We start from the raw sequence: 19025 nt of genomic DNA on the forward strand, positions 1-19025 counted from the left end.
AGGGTTTCTCTGTAGCTTTTGGTTCCTGTCCTGGAACTAGCTCTTATAGACCAGGCTGGCCTTGAACTCACAGAGATCCGCCTGCCTCTGCCTCCCGAGTGCTGGGCTTAAAGGCATGCGCCACCACCGCCCAGCGCAGCCTCCATTTCCAAGACATTATCAAAGCAAATTTGTCCATTGAGGGCCCTGGGAGTTGTTCCACTCCACCTACCGTTATTGTGACTTCCGGTCTGCCTTTAGTTCTGTCCATGTGCCCAGGCTCTGCCACCTTGGAGCTGTCTACAAAAGGGCACAGGTCTAGAGTCAAAAGAGGAGGAGGGATTGACAGATGTTTGCTCCAAGAGTGGGCTGCATAGGCCATCCATATCCTAGATCTCCAGGGGCCGGTCAAAGCAGCAGGTTGGTGAGTGCTTTTTTGCATTGGCCCCTACTGTTCAATCAAAGATTTGAAGAGAAATCCATTGTCCCACCCACAATCCCTCCCTTTTGAGAGCCCGATCCTAGCGTTATTAACAGCTTGAGCGAGGTGAGCCATGGCCCAAGGCTGCTACCACTTCATTTGTCTGGATTGGTGTGTGTGTGTGTGTGTGTGTGTGTGTGTGTGTGTGTGTGTGTGGAGGGGGGAGAAAGAGAGAACAAGTGTGGTCTACTACAGGAGATTGAACCTAGAATGTCCTGCACGCTGAGCAAGTGTTCTACCACTGAGACAACCCCCAGAAGTGGAGCGTTCCACTTTACCAGTATCTTCCAGACAGGTTGTAGGAGGGGAGTGTTTCCTTCAGAGCCACCGCTGCTGGAAGCTGGCTTCAGCCTCTTGCCCGTGGTGGTTGATGAGCTACTGCTGCCCACCCTACGGCGTAAGTCTCTCTCTTTCTCTCTGCCTACCCGGCTGCCTGCCTCTAGGCCTGGCCCAGGAATAAGATCGTGTGGTACAAAGATGAATGAGAATGAAAGAAAAAACAGAGCAGACAGACAAAAGTCTGCTCACACCACAGAGATTGCTGGAAGCATGTAGGTTTGCCGACCTTATATCTTTCCCATCACAGACAGGGCCCGCCAGCTGTCTCACCTGAAGCCACAGTCTACTCAGCCTGGACCACAGGACAGTCCTGAAGCCACAGCTATCCGTTTATCAGCTCAGGAGAGACACCAGGCAGGAGTCTGTGAGCAGACTGTGAGCAGCTACTGTCCCCAGGGCTCAGTTGCTGCCCTTTTGAAATGGCTCTAAGTGTCCCTGGGACCTCTGTGAAGGGATTACAGCAGCTTCAGCTTACAGTGGGAGAAACTGAGGCCTGGCCCAGGCCCACTGCCATGCAGGAGTCTCTCTGCTGGCCTCTCAGCTGGGCTCACACCATGTCTGAGGGTGTGCATATGCTCGTGTTTATGGAAGCTTGCATGTGCCAGGAATTTGAACATGTGTGTATGTATGTGTGTGTGTGTAGTGAGAATGTGTCATTGTGTAAGTGTACAAGTACATGAATGTGTCTCGTGTGGTGTGTGGAGGCGTGTGAACATGTGATTTTGAGGGAGGGTATGAATATATATGCAGATGAAACCTGGCACTGCTTGTGGTGATGAATGCAAGGGTGTGTAACCTGTGGAGCTGTGAGGGTGAGAGAGTGTGTGTGTGTGTGTGTCTATGTGTGTGTAAACACTTGTTGCATCTGGCTGTTTGACCACAGCAGACCCATGCCAGGCATACAGGTGTACCTAGGGAGTGTGAACCTAAGAGGAGACAAGACTGGGCCATTTCTGAAGGACAAGTTCCTATAAGACCCCAGAGTTAGAGGACAGGTTCCAGACAAGTCCAGTAGCTCAAGGACAGCAGGGAGTCACACACAGCCTCTGGTCCCCTGTGACCCACAGACAATGCTTTTCAGTGGCGTCTGCTTTACACCAGAAAACCTCTCTGGCTGAGCCCAGAGCCCTTTTTCCTGGGCATGCCCTCCATGCAGGTCTGCAGCACAAGGGCTGTAGGGCCCCAGTCTGTGGAATGCAACTCTGCCTGCACCTACCTGAGCCACACAGGGATGCTGGCTTGAAGTGAGTGCACTCAATGCGCCTTAAAGAATGCGACCAAAGAGAAAATACCCCAAGTATTTACAGAAAAAAGCCGCTTCCCTCTTTCATCTGAGTCGCCCAGAGGAACACAGCTGCAGCTAAGTACAAGGCAGCTTTTGGCTCATGATGGATGGGCCAGAGGAAGAGGGGAGGGGAGCAGGAGGAGAGGAGTGAGATGGGGAGGAGCAGTGAAGGCTGGGGAGCCAGAAGAGGAGCAGCGGGAGGAGGAGCAGTGGAAGGAAGAACAGTGGGGAGGAGGAGCAGTGGGGAGGAGGAGCAGTGGAAGGAAGAACAGTGGGGAGGAGGAGCAGTGGGGAAGAGGAACAACAGGAAGAGTAGGAACAGTGGGAAAAGGAGGAGCAGTGAGGAGGAGGAGCAGTGGGGAGGAGGAACAACAGGAGTAAGAACAGTGGGAAAAGGAGGAGCAGTGGGAGGAAGAACAGTGGGGAGGAGGAGCAGTGGGAGGAGGACCAGTAGGGAAGAGGAACAACAGGAGGAGTAGGAGCAGTGGGGAGGAGGAGCAGTGGGGAGGAGGAGCAGTGGGGAGGAGGAGCAGTGGGGAGGAGGAACAACAGGAGGAGTAGGAGCAGTGGGGAGGAGGAGCAGTGGGAGGAGGAACAACAGGAGGAGTAGGAGCAGTGGGGAGGAGGAGCAGTGGAAGGAAGAACAGTGGGGAGGAGGAGCAGTGGGAGGAGGAGCAGTAGGGAAGAGGAACAACAGGAGGAGTAGGAGCAGTGGGGAGGAGGAGCAGTGGGGAGGAGGAGCAGTGGGAAGAGGAAGAGTGAGAGGAGAAGCAGTGGGAGGAGGAGCAGTGGGGGAGGAGCAGTGGAGGAGGAGCAGTGGGAGGAGGAGCAGTGGGGGAGGAGCAGTGGGAGGAGGAGCAGTGGAGGAGGAGCAGTGGGAGGAGGAGAAGTGGGGAGGAGCAGGAAGGAGGAGAAGCAGTGGGGAAGGGCAAGTGCTCCCTGCCTCAGGATGTTTTGCTACAGCATGCTACCACAGAGAGTCTGATCACCTGGATCCCTGCTCACCACCTGAGGCACAAATGACTCAGAGTTGATGCCTCAGAGGGGACCAGGGAAAGAAGAGGCAAGGTCAGCTAACTCAGATTCTCAGACCCCAAGGCCCTGACCTCCCCATACCCTCTGAATTGTTTAGGGGTGGTGTTGTGTGTGTGTGTGCAGGTACACACGTGCTGTAGGACATGTGTGTGTGGAGGTCAGAGGACAACCTCAGGTATCGTTCCTCACCTCCCTCCTTCTTTGAGACAGGGTCTCTTTGCTCTTCATTGTGACAGACACTAGGCTAGCTGGCCTCCTAGCTCCTGGGTAGTCTCCTGTCTCCACAGTCTGTCTTGCTAAAGGAGCACTCAGATTCAGATGTACATGTGACTATGACCAGTTCTGTGTGAGTTCTGGGAATCCAAGCTTGTCCTCCACTCCCACAGCAAGGCTTTACCCACTCGCACCTCCGGACCTGCCTCCAAGTCCTCTTTAATATTCAAATCAGTCCTTAGCAACCCACACCATGTTGTTTGTGACCCCAAATCAACTAGAGACTATTTCACACACACACACACACACACACACACACACACACACACACACACACACACACACAGTGTATTAACACAACTCCAGCTGGCTCAAGGACAGAGAACTTGCTGATTCCTGGGACTGAAGGGTCCTCTGACAGTGAATCCAGGTCCAGCTTGATCCTGGGCACAAGCACTATTCCCAGCTGCATGCATCCCTATTTCCCATCTCGCTCTCTTAGTTGGTACCAGATTCAGCTTCCCGAGCTGGCCAGATGTCTGTCCACAGCTGTGGGCTTCACTTTCCCTTTTGTTCATCTCTAGTGAGAACCAACCAACATATTTTCAGTTCACACCCAATTCCCAAGACTTACTCTGATTGGTTGCGACTGGATCAAGTCACCAGCTGATCCTTACCAATGGTTGGTGTGAACTGGGAGAAGTGACTAGTGGGAACTAGGAGAAGTAGCTGGTGGGAACTGGGAGTACTGACTGGTGGGAGCGAAAGGGGGAGTGGCTGTGGGAACTAAGCAGGGACCGATGGGATCTAGGGGGTTGAGTGATAGGAACTGGAGGATGACTGATGGGAACTGGGGGGTTGACTCATAGGAACTTGGTGGGGGGTTGACTGATAGGAACTGGGGGGGGTGACTGGTAGGAACTGGGGAGAGTGGATTGATAGGAACTGGAGCAGTTGCCTGATAGGAACTGGGGAGATATCTGATGGGAACTGGAGAGGGGGCTGTTGGCAGCTAGAAACAGTGACCAATGGACTTTTGGTGGTCAGGGAAAACCTCACTGAGGAGCCAGAGTTCGCCGTGTCAGCCTTGCTAGAAAACAAAGAACCAAAAAAGAATGTCCTGCTGAGGTAGGCCAGACCTGTGCAGATGAATAGACCCGAGATCCTGGAGGGTGGTGCATTCCTAGACAGAGGCACATTCCTGAGGAGGGCTCGGCAGAGGTGATCCAGCCCAACAAGCAGGAAGTCCCGATCCTGTTGAGAAGCTCGGATAGCTTCAGTGTGGCTCCTGACTGGGGGTCATGGACAGAAACAGTGATGTTCAACATAGGGAAACAACATGCAGAATGAGATGACCCCTGGATGCTGTGGAGCGTGACCCACACTTTGGTAACAGGTGCCCTACGGCATGGACTGAGTGGGATCCGGAGATCATGTCCAATCTCTTTCCTCTCAAAACCCATCCTGTCCTCCGGGTCCTCCGTGTCACTGCCGCCGCCACTGTGAGAGGCTGGGGCAGGCCCAGCAGGCAGACTCTGATAGTATCTACTTGGCTTTTTGTATGAGTCAGGGAATTTTCTAGAGCCAAATTTCTCCCCAGGCCTTCCCAAACCTGAGCACCCCACCCTGAGGAGTTCTGGGCTCTGGGCAGCACCTGGTACATTGTTGGCACTTCCTGGAGGACTTGTCAGAAAGAGATGGATGTCTTTCCCTCCGGCGGTGCGGAAAATCCTTCCTGCTGCTTTAGACAGGTTTGGGGCACTGCTGGGAGACAGAGAAGGATCTCAGCTGCAGCCCCACCCACTGGGTGCAGGAAGCCCCTCTGTGGAGCCAACTGCTAGTTGTATAAGCTCTGAGACAGGTAACTTTCCCTTTCTCCTGAGCCCCATCCCAGCAGGGGTGAGCTGGGGAGAGAAGGCTAGCCTCCCACTGAGCATGCTCTGCTGCCCATGAAGACCCTCCTACCAGGGTCCAAGTCCTGCCCCTTAGTTACACCATCCTTCCTGCTTGCCCTGTCCCAGACAGGAATGCAGAGTCTGTGAGACCACAGAGTCCAGGGACTCAGGGACCCTGGACATTGCTTTCTCCAGGCTGAGCTGCTCTGACCGGTCCACTAGTCATGTTATACCTGGTTGTCTGCGTTTTGACAGACAGGACCCCGCTCCAGCAATTCTCCTCACCCAGCTTCCCAAGTGCTGGTGTGACAGGGGTGCACCACCAGGCTTGTCTGCTCTTCTTCCACTCTAGAAGAGGGTGTGCATTAGGCATCCGGCAGCATGGCCTCAGACTGCTGGCCTTTTAGTAGTTTGTGCTCATTGAAGCATTCAGTCTTTCTCAGTCTCTCCCAGTCGGTGCTTTTGCAACCAATTTTAAGATTAAGATTTTGGGTGCTTGCTTCTCTTCTGGTGCATTTACTCACCTCGTGTTAGTCTGTAGAAGGAACAGAATTCTTCCTGGGACTCCACATGACCCCCACTAGGCATGCCAGGTGATGTTGTACCAGAAGACCCCCCCCCTGCTCTGCAGAGGCCCTTCATTCTGACCCCCCTGCTCTGCAGAGGCCACCACATCCTGAATGTGCTCCCTGTGTTCTGGGCACACGCTCTTCCTCAAGCCCAGCTTCCGGCCTCCTGACTCAGTGCAGGATTCCCCACCCAGCAGCCCCTGTGATTGGTTCACTCGCAGTCACTGTACATTTTGCCTTGTCTCTTTTCCCGTGTCTTCTGCCTGCATCATCTCTGGCCTCTGCACAGAGGACAGTGTCTTTCCTGCCACTGTCTTTTCAAACCTAATGATCTTGTGGCTACCTATATGATGAGCCAGATGCTGCTTGCCCTGAAGAATCAGCCTGGCCAGCTTCTCAGCCCTGACCCCCTGAGCCTCTACCCTCCAGCCATAGGACCTCCTTCCCATTACCTCCCAGAGTCTGTATCCCACCCACACGGGCACAGTCATTGCTGTTTCAGTCAGTCCTTCTTATTCCCTGGGTCCTGTGCAGATCTTGTCTTCCTGAAGCCCACCCTAGCCTTCCCCAAGTGTTCTTTCCTATTCCTTTAGCCCACAGTGCTCAACAAGTTTCTGTGTGTTCCATGGCTACCTTGGGTCTGGAACCATAAGCTCGGAGACGGAAGAGGCTGCACCTCAGAACAGGCAGGGCCCGTGTCCACTGTCACCAGGTCTTCTAGAGGATGCTTCCGGCCTCTGCCCAAAGCAATGCCAGCAGCATAGAGCGCGCATCCTTTGCAAAATGAACAAGGGAATGATAGAATGCCCCTAAGGCCAAACAGCCCTCCACCCTCCTTGCAAACAGAAGTCAGCACTCTTGCTACAACAGGTCAGTTGTCATGGATTGATGACTGTCCCATTTGGGGCTTTCCGGAAGTGGAGGCTGAGAGGGGAATTCAGATCTGAACTCTGTAGGAGACAGGTAGACACTAAGCCTTGAGGAACCTTTGGATTGGGTGTTACCCACCTGTGTCACTGCCTCAGTTGGAATGGCCAGGCACTTGTCCCTCTGGCTCTAAGTGCCCTGAGGCAGGCCACTAGGGCAGAGTTCCTCTGTGTCCCAAAGAGCTCTGCCTTAATTGAGAACATGATAATATGGGAGGCTCAACACTGCTCAGGAGACAGACAGAGTCAGGGACGGACAAATGGAAGGAGCCTACCTTGATAATCAGGGGAGGCTTCCTGGAGGAGGTAGATTTTTTTTCCTGGCATATGAGCTGAATCAGAATAGAACTGCTCAAACAGGTTTCTTAATCCATAGGACGAAATCAGTGGGTCTAAAAGGGTGGCCCACTGCTTGGGACTGGAGGCCTGTGAGCCCAGGACAAGAAGATGTCCTACTTGGGACAGTAAGGGCACATGCTACAATACAGTCCAGCGGGAATCCTGCAGGAGCAGTAACTCCCCAGCATCTTCCAAAGGGCCAGCCAGCTGAGGCTAGAGCCCGATGTGTAGTTATTCTCTCCTGGGTTTCCCTTTGTGTGATGTGTTGGTGTGAGTGGCAGACCCTAGCCTGCCTATCCACCCTCCTTTAACCTGGGACCCAGAGGTGTGACCTGATAGAGTAGTTCAAATGGCCGTCTTCTGAGTACCTGCTGGGGGCTAGTCCTGGAAAGGTGTTGGAGACGGGCTACTGTAGGGATTTCAAAGCCCCACCATGTCTGACCTGAAGCATGGGAGGGGACATAGGAGGACTGGCAGCTCAGAAACCAGGGTCTAGCCCGGCCTCGAGAGGTGGGAGCTAGGATGAAAGGATGTGACCTACATAGGTTTCCTCTGCTGCTGTAGGTGCCTCAGGGAGGCAGCTGGCTGCCCAGTGAGTGACCAGTCCTGGCCAGGGCAGTTGTGACTGAATTCAGTGAGATCTCTGAGACTTTCAGAGTGCAGAGTTAGCAGAGCTTGGCTGGACTTCACCTGATTAAGGGACCATTCAAGGTCACCACAGCCTCAGGGCAAAAATAGTTGCAGAGAGGAGAGGCCTAATGGGAGAGGTGGGGTGGTCACTATATCCCTAGAGTTTTGGAGACCAGCCTTCAGCTCAAGGACCTGCTGCCAGGTGCCCCTGGGCAGTGTATAAGCCATGGCTGTTGCAGGACACCAGAGAAACTGTGCCGACTTTGGTCTGACATCTCTACCGGCCAAGGTGAAGCAGGATTTTGTCCTCACTCAGTGTTGACAGATGTTACAGGTTTGGCAAGGAATCTGAAAAGCCCGTCTTTTAAACTGAACCTTCCTGTGTTGTAAACATGGTGCAAAACTGATTTCAGGCCTACTCAAACCAAAGAGAACTGGTGTGCATTTGGACTGAGTTGGGCTAATGTCACCAAACCGGGAGAGCAGAATGTGAAGAAGTTGGGAGTAAACAGGGCACACACACCCAGGGAGAGCACTGCGACCAGGCTGTGGAGGCAGAGGTCCAGGCCTAGGTTTCCTGTACCAAAGAAGAAAATAAAATATAGCTGGCCGAGAGGGCCTGGAGGGTAAGCTGGGCCTGCGCTTGGCCGTGAGCCACAGTGACAAGTTCTGTGCTTTTCCCTGTTGGTCCTGCAGATTCTGGAGGAGAACATGAAGCTGGAGTGTAAGTGCCATGGCGTGTCAGGTTCCTGTACCACTAAGACCTGCTGGACCACGCTGCCGCAGTTCCGAGAGCTCGGCTACGTGCTCAAAGACAAATACAATGAGGCCGTCCACGTGGAGCCGGTGCGTGCCAGCCGGAACAAGAGGCCCACCTTCCTGAAGATCAAGAAACCCCTGTCCTACCGTAAGCCCATGGACACTGACCTGGTGTACATTGAGAAGTCACCCAATTACTGTGAAGAGGACCCAGTGACAGGCAGTGTGGGCACGCAGGGCCGTGCCTGCAATAAGACAGCCCCTCAAGCTAGTGGCTGTGACCTCATGTGCTGCGGCCGCGGCTACAACACACACCAGTATGCCCGAGTGTGGCAATGCAACTGCAAATTCCACTGGTGCTGCTACGTCAAGTGCAACACGTGCAGTGAGCGCACCGAGATGTACACATGCAAGTGAAAAGAGGTCCCGGGTCAGACCGCGGGCAGGACGCAGTCTCCCTGTTGGCCACTGCCTGGATACTCACAGGGAACCACGGAAGCACTGACCTTGTCTTTTCTGCTGAGGGGGAAGGGTATCCTAGGTTTCCTGCAGACTCCTGTGGGAAGACCCTCTCAGAGGCCTCGCCCATTCTATTCCACACGAATGCTGCTCGACCGCCCTCCCCCTGACACCGCCCGGGGCCCCTCCAGAGCTGAAGCAAAGTTTTCTGTGGCAGGCGCTCTGGAGCCTCGGGCCTCGTCATAGCAATATTTAACAGTTTATTCTGATAAGAAATAATATTAATTTATTTAATTAAAGAGAATTCTTCCACTTCGTCAGGATCCGTTTTCTGCAATCAAAGTGGACTGCTTGAGGTTCTGGTGGGACGACTTTGTCACCAGGACTGGGAGCGATGAACAACTGTACATAATTATTCTTTATGCAGATGTTTCTACTAGTTGATTTTGCAAGTACCCTTCTGCAGCCCTAGATGTTAGGTACAAAGAGCAGACGGTCTTTATACACATAGAGATATATATGCACACACATTTGTATTTTTTTTGTTTTGTTTTTGCTGTTTGCTGCTACCTATCCAGAATTTAAACTGGTCCAGATCTGGAGTTGTTCTTCTCCAGGATATACCCCGATTCTTCTGCCTTCCTCAGTTCAAACCTCACTGTTAGAAAAGTCCCGCTGGGAATAGTGCGTGCGAGGGGATAGGAGTCATCAACTCCCAGCAGTTCCCATCTCTGGAAAGTGAACCACTGGATAAAAGGGTTTCTAAGAGACTATTTTTCTATGGATATTTTATTTATATGGAGTCTGCCTGTGCTACCCCATGGCCTGTGCTTTTTCTTAACACTGGTACTCACTCAGGGGCAGGGGGACGAGGCCAGGTGTGTGGGCAGGTCCTTTGGGGACCCTCATACAGCTGGGTTTTGGAGTTCCATTTGCCAAGGGGGCCATAGCAGTTCCCAGATGCTTGGGCGGGGGTATCATCTGCATTAAGTGAGAGGGAATCGTCCCCCAGCCTTAACTCGCTAAGCTCGGTTCTTGGAATGGGAATCTAAGGAGGCGACCTCAGGATGAACTACAGTGGTAGATGAGTCCGTGTCTTGAACACTTTGATTATCAGGGGACCTGGCATCCATCATCAGGCAGAGGCCAGCTCAGGGATGCTGAGACCCCCCACCCCCACCCCAGCCTATGTGCCTACAGGTGAGGTGCCATCCTCAGAGAAGGGGTCATAATGCGGGGAGAAGGAGGAAGCCAAGAATCCTTGACCAACCATAGTGAAAGTGGTGGGTGTGGCCCCTCTGCTGCAGACCCAACTGCATCTGAGGCTCTCAACCAGGAACGCCCTCCAGAAAGCTGGGGGTATTTCATGTGTGTTGCATGCATTTCCACCTGCGTGCAGGCATGCACATTTACACGCACTGTGAAGCACCTCCAGAGCGCTCACATGTGGACGTGCCTGGGAAATCAGATCACATGCATGGAGCCGTCTGCCCGAGCGTCTGTGGTCCCATGGGGTATTACTCAGTGACTATATTTGTGAGCGGGGTGCAAGGTAGGCAGCAAGGAACTACCTTGATGGTGTTGAGCCACCAAGAGACTGCCACTCTGAACTCTGTCTCCACTGCTGCTGGTGAAACTGGAATGCCTGTGAGACCACAGCCCTGAGCTCTGCGGCCTGTGTGCTGGGAGCCCCTCAGTGCTGAGGTCATGTCCAGTTCCCCACCTGGGTTACAGCATGACAAATAAACACGGCTGGATTTCTTCCCTTGAATGCATTTTTAATTTTTCCCTTCTACTTAGGTGTCTAGGTGGATGGACATGTGACTGGAAAGAAGGAGTGGATGAATGGATGCATGGATAAATGATGAGTGGGTGGATGGCTAGATGGATGGGAGTGTGGATGGGCAGATAGACGGACAGACAGACAGAATTTCCTGGGTTCAAAACTGGCTGTGTGTTCTAGAGCAGCCCACTTAACCTCTCTGTGCCCATCTTTCTCTATTGGCCAAGCAGAAGCTGCAACAAGATGGCAGTGACCCAGCGAGCTAACACATGTGGTACAGGCCACTAGGAGACTGGAAGGGGGAGGGTTATGGAGCAGAGATCTGTGAAACTGCGGCTGGGTCCCCAGTACGCGTTGCGTGGTGAGGATAATAAACACTTGGTGATTAAGAATGAATGCGTGGTGGGACCTAGAGGGCTCCTGAGGGTACCAGAGGTGAGGACCTGGAAGACAAGAGGTTAGCTTGTTTGAAGGTTGCAGTCTACTGGAGCTGTCTGGTGCCTATGGATACAGCCCCAGACACAGCTTCTTCACTAACAGGCAGCACTGGTTACCACAGCAACGCTCCTGGACACAGAAGAATGAACTGAAGACAACAGGCGAGCTCAGTAGCCACCCCAGCTTAGCGCCGAGACAGCAGAGAAAGAATCTGCAACGCATGCGCACACAGTCACAGCAAGAACGCAGACTGAACGGAGGACAGAGACTCGAGAGCCCTGTGACTCCAGGCAGACCTTCACAAGCAGCTACAGTACACACGCACACACACACACACACACACACACACACACACGCATGCACGCACGCACGCACACATACACACTAACCAGCCAAGGCAGCAGAAACCCAGGTCCCCAGCATTTGGGGGGCTAAAGCAAGAAGATGAGTTCCTCTCTCTGAAAGCAGAGTGGGCAGTGCTGTATTCTTAAGATGCGCTCACACCCAGGCACAGACCCCAGGCAGGGCTTGGGGAACGCTGCAAACCTGTCCTTAGGAGCCATGCCTCGGGCTTTCCTCTCCCACTGTGGTCTCTGGTACTTGCTCAGAAACAGGCCCTCAGTGCTCATGTATGTGTGCATGGTTGAGTGAGGGTCCTCATGTGAGATTAGAGAGAGCCAGTGGTACCTGCCTCAGGAGGTCACACCCAGACGGGCGGCCTTTGGCTCTAAAGGGACAAGAGCTTCTGAAGCTTGGCATTTGCTTCACAGAGCAGTGTGCTCCCTAGCGGCCCTGCTCACAACCCGAGAGTCTGGGCTCCAATCACAGGTCTTCCCTTTCTTGGTTTGGAAAGGCTTGTATGTGAGTCATCCTCTCCTCTCCTGCCACAGCACAGCCAAGACAGTGACTTGAAAGGAGGAAGGTGCCACCCGGGTGTCTGGTTTTGGCCTTTCTGCTTTAGGCCTATGGTGAGGCAACACATCGCCATGGGAACATGCGGTGGGAGCAGGTAGTGGAGTACATGGTGATGTATGTGGTGGGGAGCATGTAGTGGAACACAGGGTGGGAACATGTGATGGAGCACGTGGCGGGAACATGGGATGGGAACATGTAAGGGATCACATGATGGAGCGTGTCGTGGGGTGTGTGGTGGTGGGAACACATGGTGGGGCACGTGGTGGGGACATGTACTGGCGCGCATGGTGGAGCAAAGCTGCCCACTGCACTGGCTTCCATTCACACAAAGGGATTTCATGGTTTTCAGACTCCTCCCCTTGACCAGAGGCTCTGAGATGCTGTGGTCCTGCTTAGCATCTCTTAGCATCTGTTTAGGTTACCTGACTGCTTGGGTCAACTAGATTCAATGCTCATCTCTCCCTTCCTTCTTCCAGGCAGGCACCCTTCAATGCCCCCTCACTGCCCGTCCCCACATAATACCCCAATTCCTGCCCAGTTCCATCGGTCTTCCTGGCCCTTCCCAAGCTGACTGGCAGATTGTATGTGCTTGTTGACTAGCTTTTAGGGGTGGGGAAGTCTCTCAATGCCCAGCATCCAGATGGGACACAGAAGAAAGCAGAGACAATGTGTCACCTTCCCAACTCTTCCTAGAAGAAAGTCCGAGGCAGTTAACTCTGATCCATCCTGGCGTTTCTGAGCGCTCACCTCATTTCTTTCCAGAGCCCTACCGGCTGCTCATGAGCAAGCGAAAAGACACAGGTTGACCAGGCGAAAAACACTGTGCTTGGGCTTCTTCATACCAGAGCCATTTCCTATGGCTCCTACGACCCTTTCCCTATGCATCTGGAAGATGGTTCAGCAGGAGTTTCTCCCACAAGGAATGCTGGGTGGGCGCAGAATCCTGTCACACCCATGCCTGGATGAGTAGTACTTACTTCTTCTCAGCAGCCACCTTGGATGCAAGGCTGCCAGGTGGCAAAAGTCTAGGTCTGCAGGGACCTGGGGGGGTCTCTCACTCTGTCCCTCGCTGATTGGTGAATTACAAGGGGCCAATGGTACCAAGCCACCAAGAGTCAAGCTTTAGCTACTCAAGCAACTGGGATGACCAACTAAAAAAGAGACACGACCATCTTGTTAGCCAGGAGGGAGGGAGCAGAGGTAGCTAGTACCAAACCTCCAGGAAGGAAGGGACAGAAGGGCAGGTTACACCAGCTTCCCCTCCCTGTGATCTCAGGGGTGCAGGGGAGCAGGCATTCTTTATACTTGTGAATAGCAGATGCTCCCTAGTTTAAAAAATGCACAGAAGTGTCTTAGAGAGATGAAAATACACACAATTCCTTGGAGGCTCTGATGTCCAAAGAAAGCGATTGTTGCCAGATTGACGGTGGGAATAGAAACCCATCCATATTACAGATGACCTGAATGAGCCCAGGCTGCTTCCTACTCACCTTGGCAAGCACAAGTCACAGCACCTTATTCTCCTGTCATACAGTGGCTTGTGGAACATCTCTTTACACTGTGTGAATATGTCACTGTGGTTGGCTTAATAAAGAAGCTGACTGGCCTATAGGTAGGCAGGAGAAGGTAGGCAGGAGAACTAAACTAACAGAATGCTGGGAAGAAGGAGGAGGAGACATGGAGAGAAGGAAGATGAACGTGTTGTGCTGAAAGAAGGTACCACCATGTGGGTTAATTTAAGTTGCAAGAGCTAGTTAGTTAGTAGCTAGTCCTAAGCTGTCGGCCGAGCACTTATAATTAATAACAAGTCTCTGTGTGGTTATGTGGGAGCAACTGCCAGGCTACAGAGAAACTGTATGCTGTTAAGATAACCAGTTGGATTTAGTGGGTTGTAAGGGCCTGCTGGGGAAAGTCATTGTCTATCCACCATTAGGAGCCTAAGTATTGTCTTTCTGTGCAAATACCCAGTTTGGCTAGGACCAGAACTTAGAAGTGAGACTTTCAGGTCAAGCAATGCTAGACCTTTTTGCTAATTCCCCACCAACTCTCTGCCTAATGGGAGGCTAGAGCAGGCAGGAGAGTCCTGGAGAGTGAGCTTGTCTTGCTGGAGGTCGTAGAGGCCATCCACCAGGATACCAGAGAGAGGTTCCTCTTTCCAGTTCTGGATTGCCCAGTGACCTTTTCGCCTGTCCCGACTAGCGGATCTATTTTTCATACACGGCTTCTGGCAGCCGAGGAGAGCTCCAACCTTCGTGAGTTGCCATCACAGATATTAACTGAAGCCCCCAAATAATTAGCAAACGGATGGGCAGCCCCATCCTGCCCAGGGACTCCAATAAAATGCACATCAGAAATACACAACTTTTGAGAAGTAGCACCATTTCACCAGAAATCAGAGGCAGGGGTGTTCATGTGTGCCAGCTAGCAGGAAGGCAGAGGAGCATGGAGAGAGAAGAAGATGAGGGGCAACTGGAACCAGCGGCAGGGGACAGTCCCAGCCAGGACACAGCAGCTCTACTACACTGGGGCAGCAAGGCGACAAACCTGGAGTTACGGGGAAATGAGAACCTAGGTGAAGGGCCCTATATACCACGGGTCTCCTCTGTCGTGGACTTATGATAAGAATAAGAGCCTGAGAGGTGTTATTTGATGCAAGCACCTATGACACAGGTAAGACTCAATCAACAGTGCTGGTCTCACACCTCTGCTCTGAGATGTTCAGCAGGGGAGCTACCAGGTTAGGCAGCTTTAGGATCAGGCTGTACCTTGGGGGGAAATGGACCAGGGTCAGCATGTTCTATGCCTCCATCTCTACAGTGGTACATGGGGCTAGCGCAGGGGTCTTGAGTGCATGTGATTCGAGGAACAAACAGCATTGCATAGACTCTCAAAAGGGGTCTGACATGCCATGAGCCACCAGACATGGTGGCTTTGGTGGCTGTGCCCTTGGCTTCAGCATTGGTGACTTCAAGAGAAGATTTTGGGATTGAGATGTCCCAGATGCTTCTTCAGGTCTGAATCCAGAGCCACCCAGGACTCCAGGGCTCAGGGCCACCAGGTGGCCAACCCTCCGCAGCAGGCAGCAGCTAGAAAGCAAAGCAAACACACCGAGGGCAGGAAGCTCCTGGGCTGCAGGAAAGCAAACAAGCTGCTTCCTCCTGCCGCACGCTGCCGTCGCCAACCTTTCCCAGGGCCCATCCTTGGGAGACCACCTCAGGCGCCTGGCCTGTGTTTGGACAGCTTGTTGGAGAGTGTGGGCGGAGAAAGGGGAGAGGCAGATCTAGGCCCATGCCTGCTGAGACCCCATCTTGTGCCCGAGCCTCCTAGCTGCTCCTCAGGGCACTGCTGGGAACCACTCCCCGACCCTCATCCCTGGCCTATGCCCTGCATTGGGCCACAGGCTTTGCTTTCATGGGGCAGGTCTGTGTGTGGTGTTAGGAAAGGGCCATGGAATCAAAAAATCACTCGTAGCCAGTGTTGGTAAAGTGTTCCCAGGAGGCCCAGCACAATTCTCTGTGCCATCTGCAGACTACCTAAGGCCAGAAGTCTTGGTGTCTCTAGGAGGCCGAGTCTTTTCTTTCAGTGCTAGAGTTGAAACCCAGGGCCACAGACAGGTTAGGTTTATATCAGCCCCCTGCCATGAAACTGCAGCCCAGCTTCATAAGCCCCAATTTTCAGCTAAGTAAAAGGAAGCCAAGGGAAGTGAGGCTTCTTGCCCAAGGTTATCCATTTCACAAAAGAAGTTTTCATCCAGTGCCCAAACCAGCGAGTCTAGCCTCTTTGCTAATATGTATGAGTTTCCTCTCACTGCTGAAACAAACTCAGTAACTTGGTGGCTTGGTACAACACATACCTGCTTGCCTGGTGGTCAGAAGTCTATAACCAGACTCCCCACATCAGAGTCTGAGTGAGGTCAGGGCTGGCTCTTTCCAGAGGAGGATGAACCCTTTCCTGTCTTGTTTGGCTCCCAGAGGCCACCTGCACCCATTGGCTGGTGGTCCTTCCCTCCAGCTACAGTGCACATCACACTGACCTCTGACTCTTGCCTTGCTGGTCCCTCAGCAAGGACCCTTGTGATGGGTTGGGCTAACATGAGCAATCCAGGACAGCTGACTTGTTTTTTTCCGTGTATACACACATGTTTTTTATGTGCCTATACATTCTAGAACTGCAAATGAAAGGATGCTCTCTGTTTTTCTGAGATGACTTAGCTCACATGCTGTGATTAGCCCCATTTGCATCTGTGCTCCTACACATGACATCATTCTGTTCTTCTCTCGGATAAAATAGAACTGCATTGTGTGTCTATGCTCATGTTTTCTCTCTGTGTCCCTTTGCTGTTGGCTGCACACCTTACGTCCTGTGACCAGGGCTGCCGTGAGCGCATGTCCACCCACTGAACACCCTGGCTCACCATGCTTTGTTCTGGGCCTACCTGTACATTTCCAGGTGGAGAGATAGGGACCTCCCTGGCCCTGTGGGGTGTGTACTCCTCACCAGGCCCTAGCATGTGGCCTGCCTCACTGCTGTCACCACAGAGGGGAAAGGCGCACCTGCCTCCAGCCTTGACGCACAGTCACACCTCACACAGGCACTTGCAAAGAGCAAGTGACGGAAGCAGAGTGTGGCTGTCACATCCATGGACACTGCAGCCAGGGCACACTGCAGATGCACCACAGTTAATGCCCAGAGGCTCCCAAGAACTTTCTCAGGTGACGCTTCACAGCCACAGGCCTGCTGCTTTATGGTTTGAAGGAGGGTTGAGACCCCAAGGCTCATATACTGGAGGCTTGGTTCTCCCTGTGGTGGGTAGAGGGGTGGATTGTTGAGGGAAGAGGTTAGGCCTCTGGGGGGAGCTGGGTAGGTCACTGGGGGAGCTGGGTAGGTCACTGGGGGAGGTGGGTAGGTCACTGGGGGAGGTGGGGAGGTCACTGGGGAGAGGTGGGTAGGTCACTGGGGGAGCTGGGTAGGTCACTGGGGGAGGTGGGTAGGTCATGGGGAGAGGTGGATAGGTCACTGGAGAGAGATGGGCAGGTCACTAGGGGGAGGTTGGTAGGTCACTGGGGGAGGTGGGGAGGTCACTGGGGAGAGGTAAGGAGGTCACTGGGGAGAGATGGGCAGGTCACTAGGGGGGGGAGTCGGAAGGTCACTGGGGGAGGTGGTTAGGTCATGGGGGGAGGTGGGGAGGTCACTGGAGAGAGATGGGTAGGTCACTAGGGGGAGGTCGGTAGGTCACTGGGGGGAGGTCACTGCATGGAGGTGGGTAGGTCACTGGGGAGAAGGGGTAGGTCACTGGGGAGAGGGGGTAGGTCACTGGGGGAGGTGGGTAGGTCACTGGAGAGGTGGGGAAGTCACTAGGGGGAGGTGGGTAGGTCACTGGGGGAGGTGGGTATGTCACTAAGGGGAGGGAGGGAGGTCACTGGGGGGGGGGTAGGTCACTGTGTGGAAGTGAAGAGATTTCTGGGGGGAGGTGGGTAGGTCACTCAGGCACTGCCCTTGGAAGGGCTTAAGGTAGTTTTCTTGGGACTTAGTTAGTTGCCCGGGTAGTTATTAGAAAAAGGTACAGCGGGCCCCACATCACTTTGACCTTCTCTGTTGAAGAATGATCTCTTGCTACTATGATGCCGTCCACCTGAGGCCCCGGAGCAGAGGCCAAGCTGACATTTACCTGATCTTGACTGTCCAGCCTCTAAATTTATAAGGCAATTAGCTTCTTTTCTTTCTACTTCCCTCCTTCCTTCCTTCCTTCCTTCCTTCCTTCCTTCCTTCCTTCCTTCCTTCCTTCCTTCCTTCCTTTCTGTACTAGTCAGGGTTACTATTGCTGTGATGAAATACTATAGCATGACTAATAAAAACCCAGAGACAGAAATTGGGGTTCAACTTGAAGGTCAGAAAAGCAAAACAGCTCTTACCTCTACCTCAGTCCAAAATGGTGATCCTGTCTCCAGTACTCTCAGAACGAGACTGTGTCTGAGAGCCATCTCCCTCCATCTAATATTCCTCTCTAGAGCTGGGATTAAAGGCATGCACCACCCGGTTTCTATAGCAAACTAGTGTGACTACCGGTGTGTGTCACCACTGCCTGGTCTATAAGCCTGACCAGTGGGGCTGTTTTGCTTTTCTGACCTTCAGGCAAGCTTTCTTTATTAAAATACAAATGAAATATTACTACAAAATACCATTACCAAAAGCAACTGGGAGAGGAAAGGGTTTATTTGGCTTACATTTTCACGTCACCATTCATCACTGAAGGAAGTCAGGACTGAAACTCAAACAAGGCAGGAACCTGGAGGCAGGAGCTGATGCAGAGGTCGTGGAGCAGCTGGCTTGCTCTCCATGATGTGCTCAGTCTGTTTTCTTTCTTTTTTTTTAAGAGATGTAGGCTGTATTCACTAAGACATTCTACTTCTGAGTTTTGTCAAAGCCATGTCTTTAAGAGTAACAAATTAATAATGGGATTTTGAAATAAAAAGTTCTACTGTGTTGTATGTTTTCTTATTAATATAAGATCTTAGGGACAAGCAAGAAAGAAATGATTATAGTTTAACAGTGATGTGTTTTTGGGTCAAGTTGACAAGGTAGCCTGGCTCACCCTAACTGTCAACTTCATGCAGCCCAAAGTTATTTGCGAGGAGATGCCTCAATAAAGAAATTGCGTGTGTCTCAAAATAGGCATGTTTTTGAGGAGTTGTCTTATAGATCCAAATCCACCAGCCTAGAATGGTCTCACCCCATGGGCTGGACCTGCTCTTATCAATCACTAATTAAGAAAATGCTCTACAGCCAGATCTTTTGGGCGGTAGAGATAGGGTTTTTAGGTTTTTTCAAAACATGGTTTCTCTGTGTAACGGTACTAGTTTTCCTAGAACTAGCTCTTGTAGACCAGGCTGGCCTCGAACTTACAGAGATCCGCCTGCCTCTGCCTCCTGAGTGCTGGGATTAAAGGCATGTGCCACCACCACCCAGCTTCTACAGCCAGA

The 19025-nt window shown here is 52.5% G+C and overlaps 1 protein-coding gene across 2 annotated transcripts in view; it reads left to right on the plus strand.

Moving 5' to 3' along the window:
- The window catches only part of Wnt7a (Wnt family member 7A), a 50389-nt gene extending 39709 nt beyond the window's left edge, over window positions 1-10680 (plus strand). For both annotated transcript variants that reach the window (XM_075983483.1, XM_075983484.1), the window contains exon 4: window positions 8388-10680. In XM_075983483.1, coding sequence (XP_075839598.1) covers window positions 8388-8867 — 480 coding nt within the window. In that variant the 3' untranslated portion in view covers window positions 8868-10680. The remainder of the gene's footprint in view (window positions 1-8387) is intronic.
- The last annotated feature ends 8345 nt before the right edge of the window (window positions 10681-19025 follow it).

This window comes from Microtus pennsylvanicus, chromosome 8, assembly GCF_037038515.1.
Source record: "Microtus pennsylvanicus isolate mMicPen1 chromosome 8, mMicPen1.hap1, whole genome shotgun sequence".
Lineage (NCBI taxonomy): Eukaryota > Metazoa > Chordata > Mammalia > Rodentia > Cricetidae > Microtus > Microtus pennsylvanicus.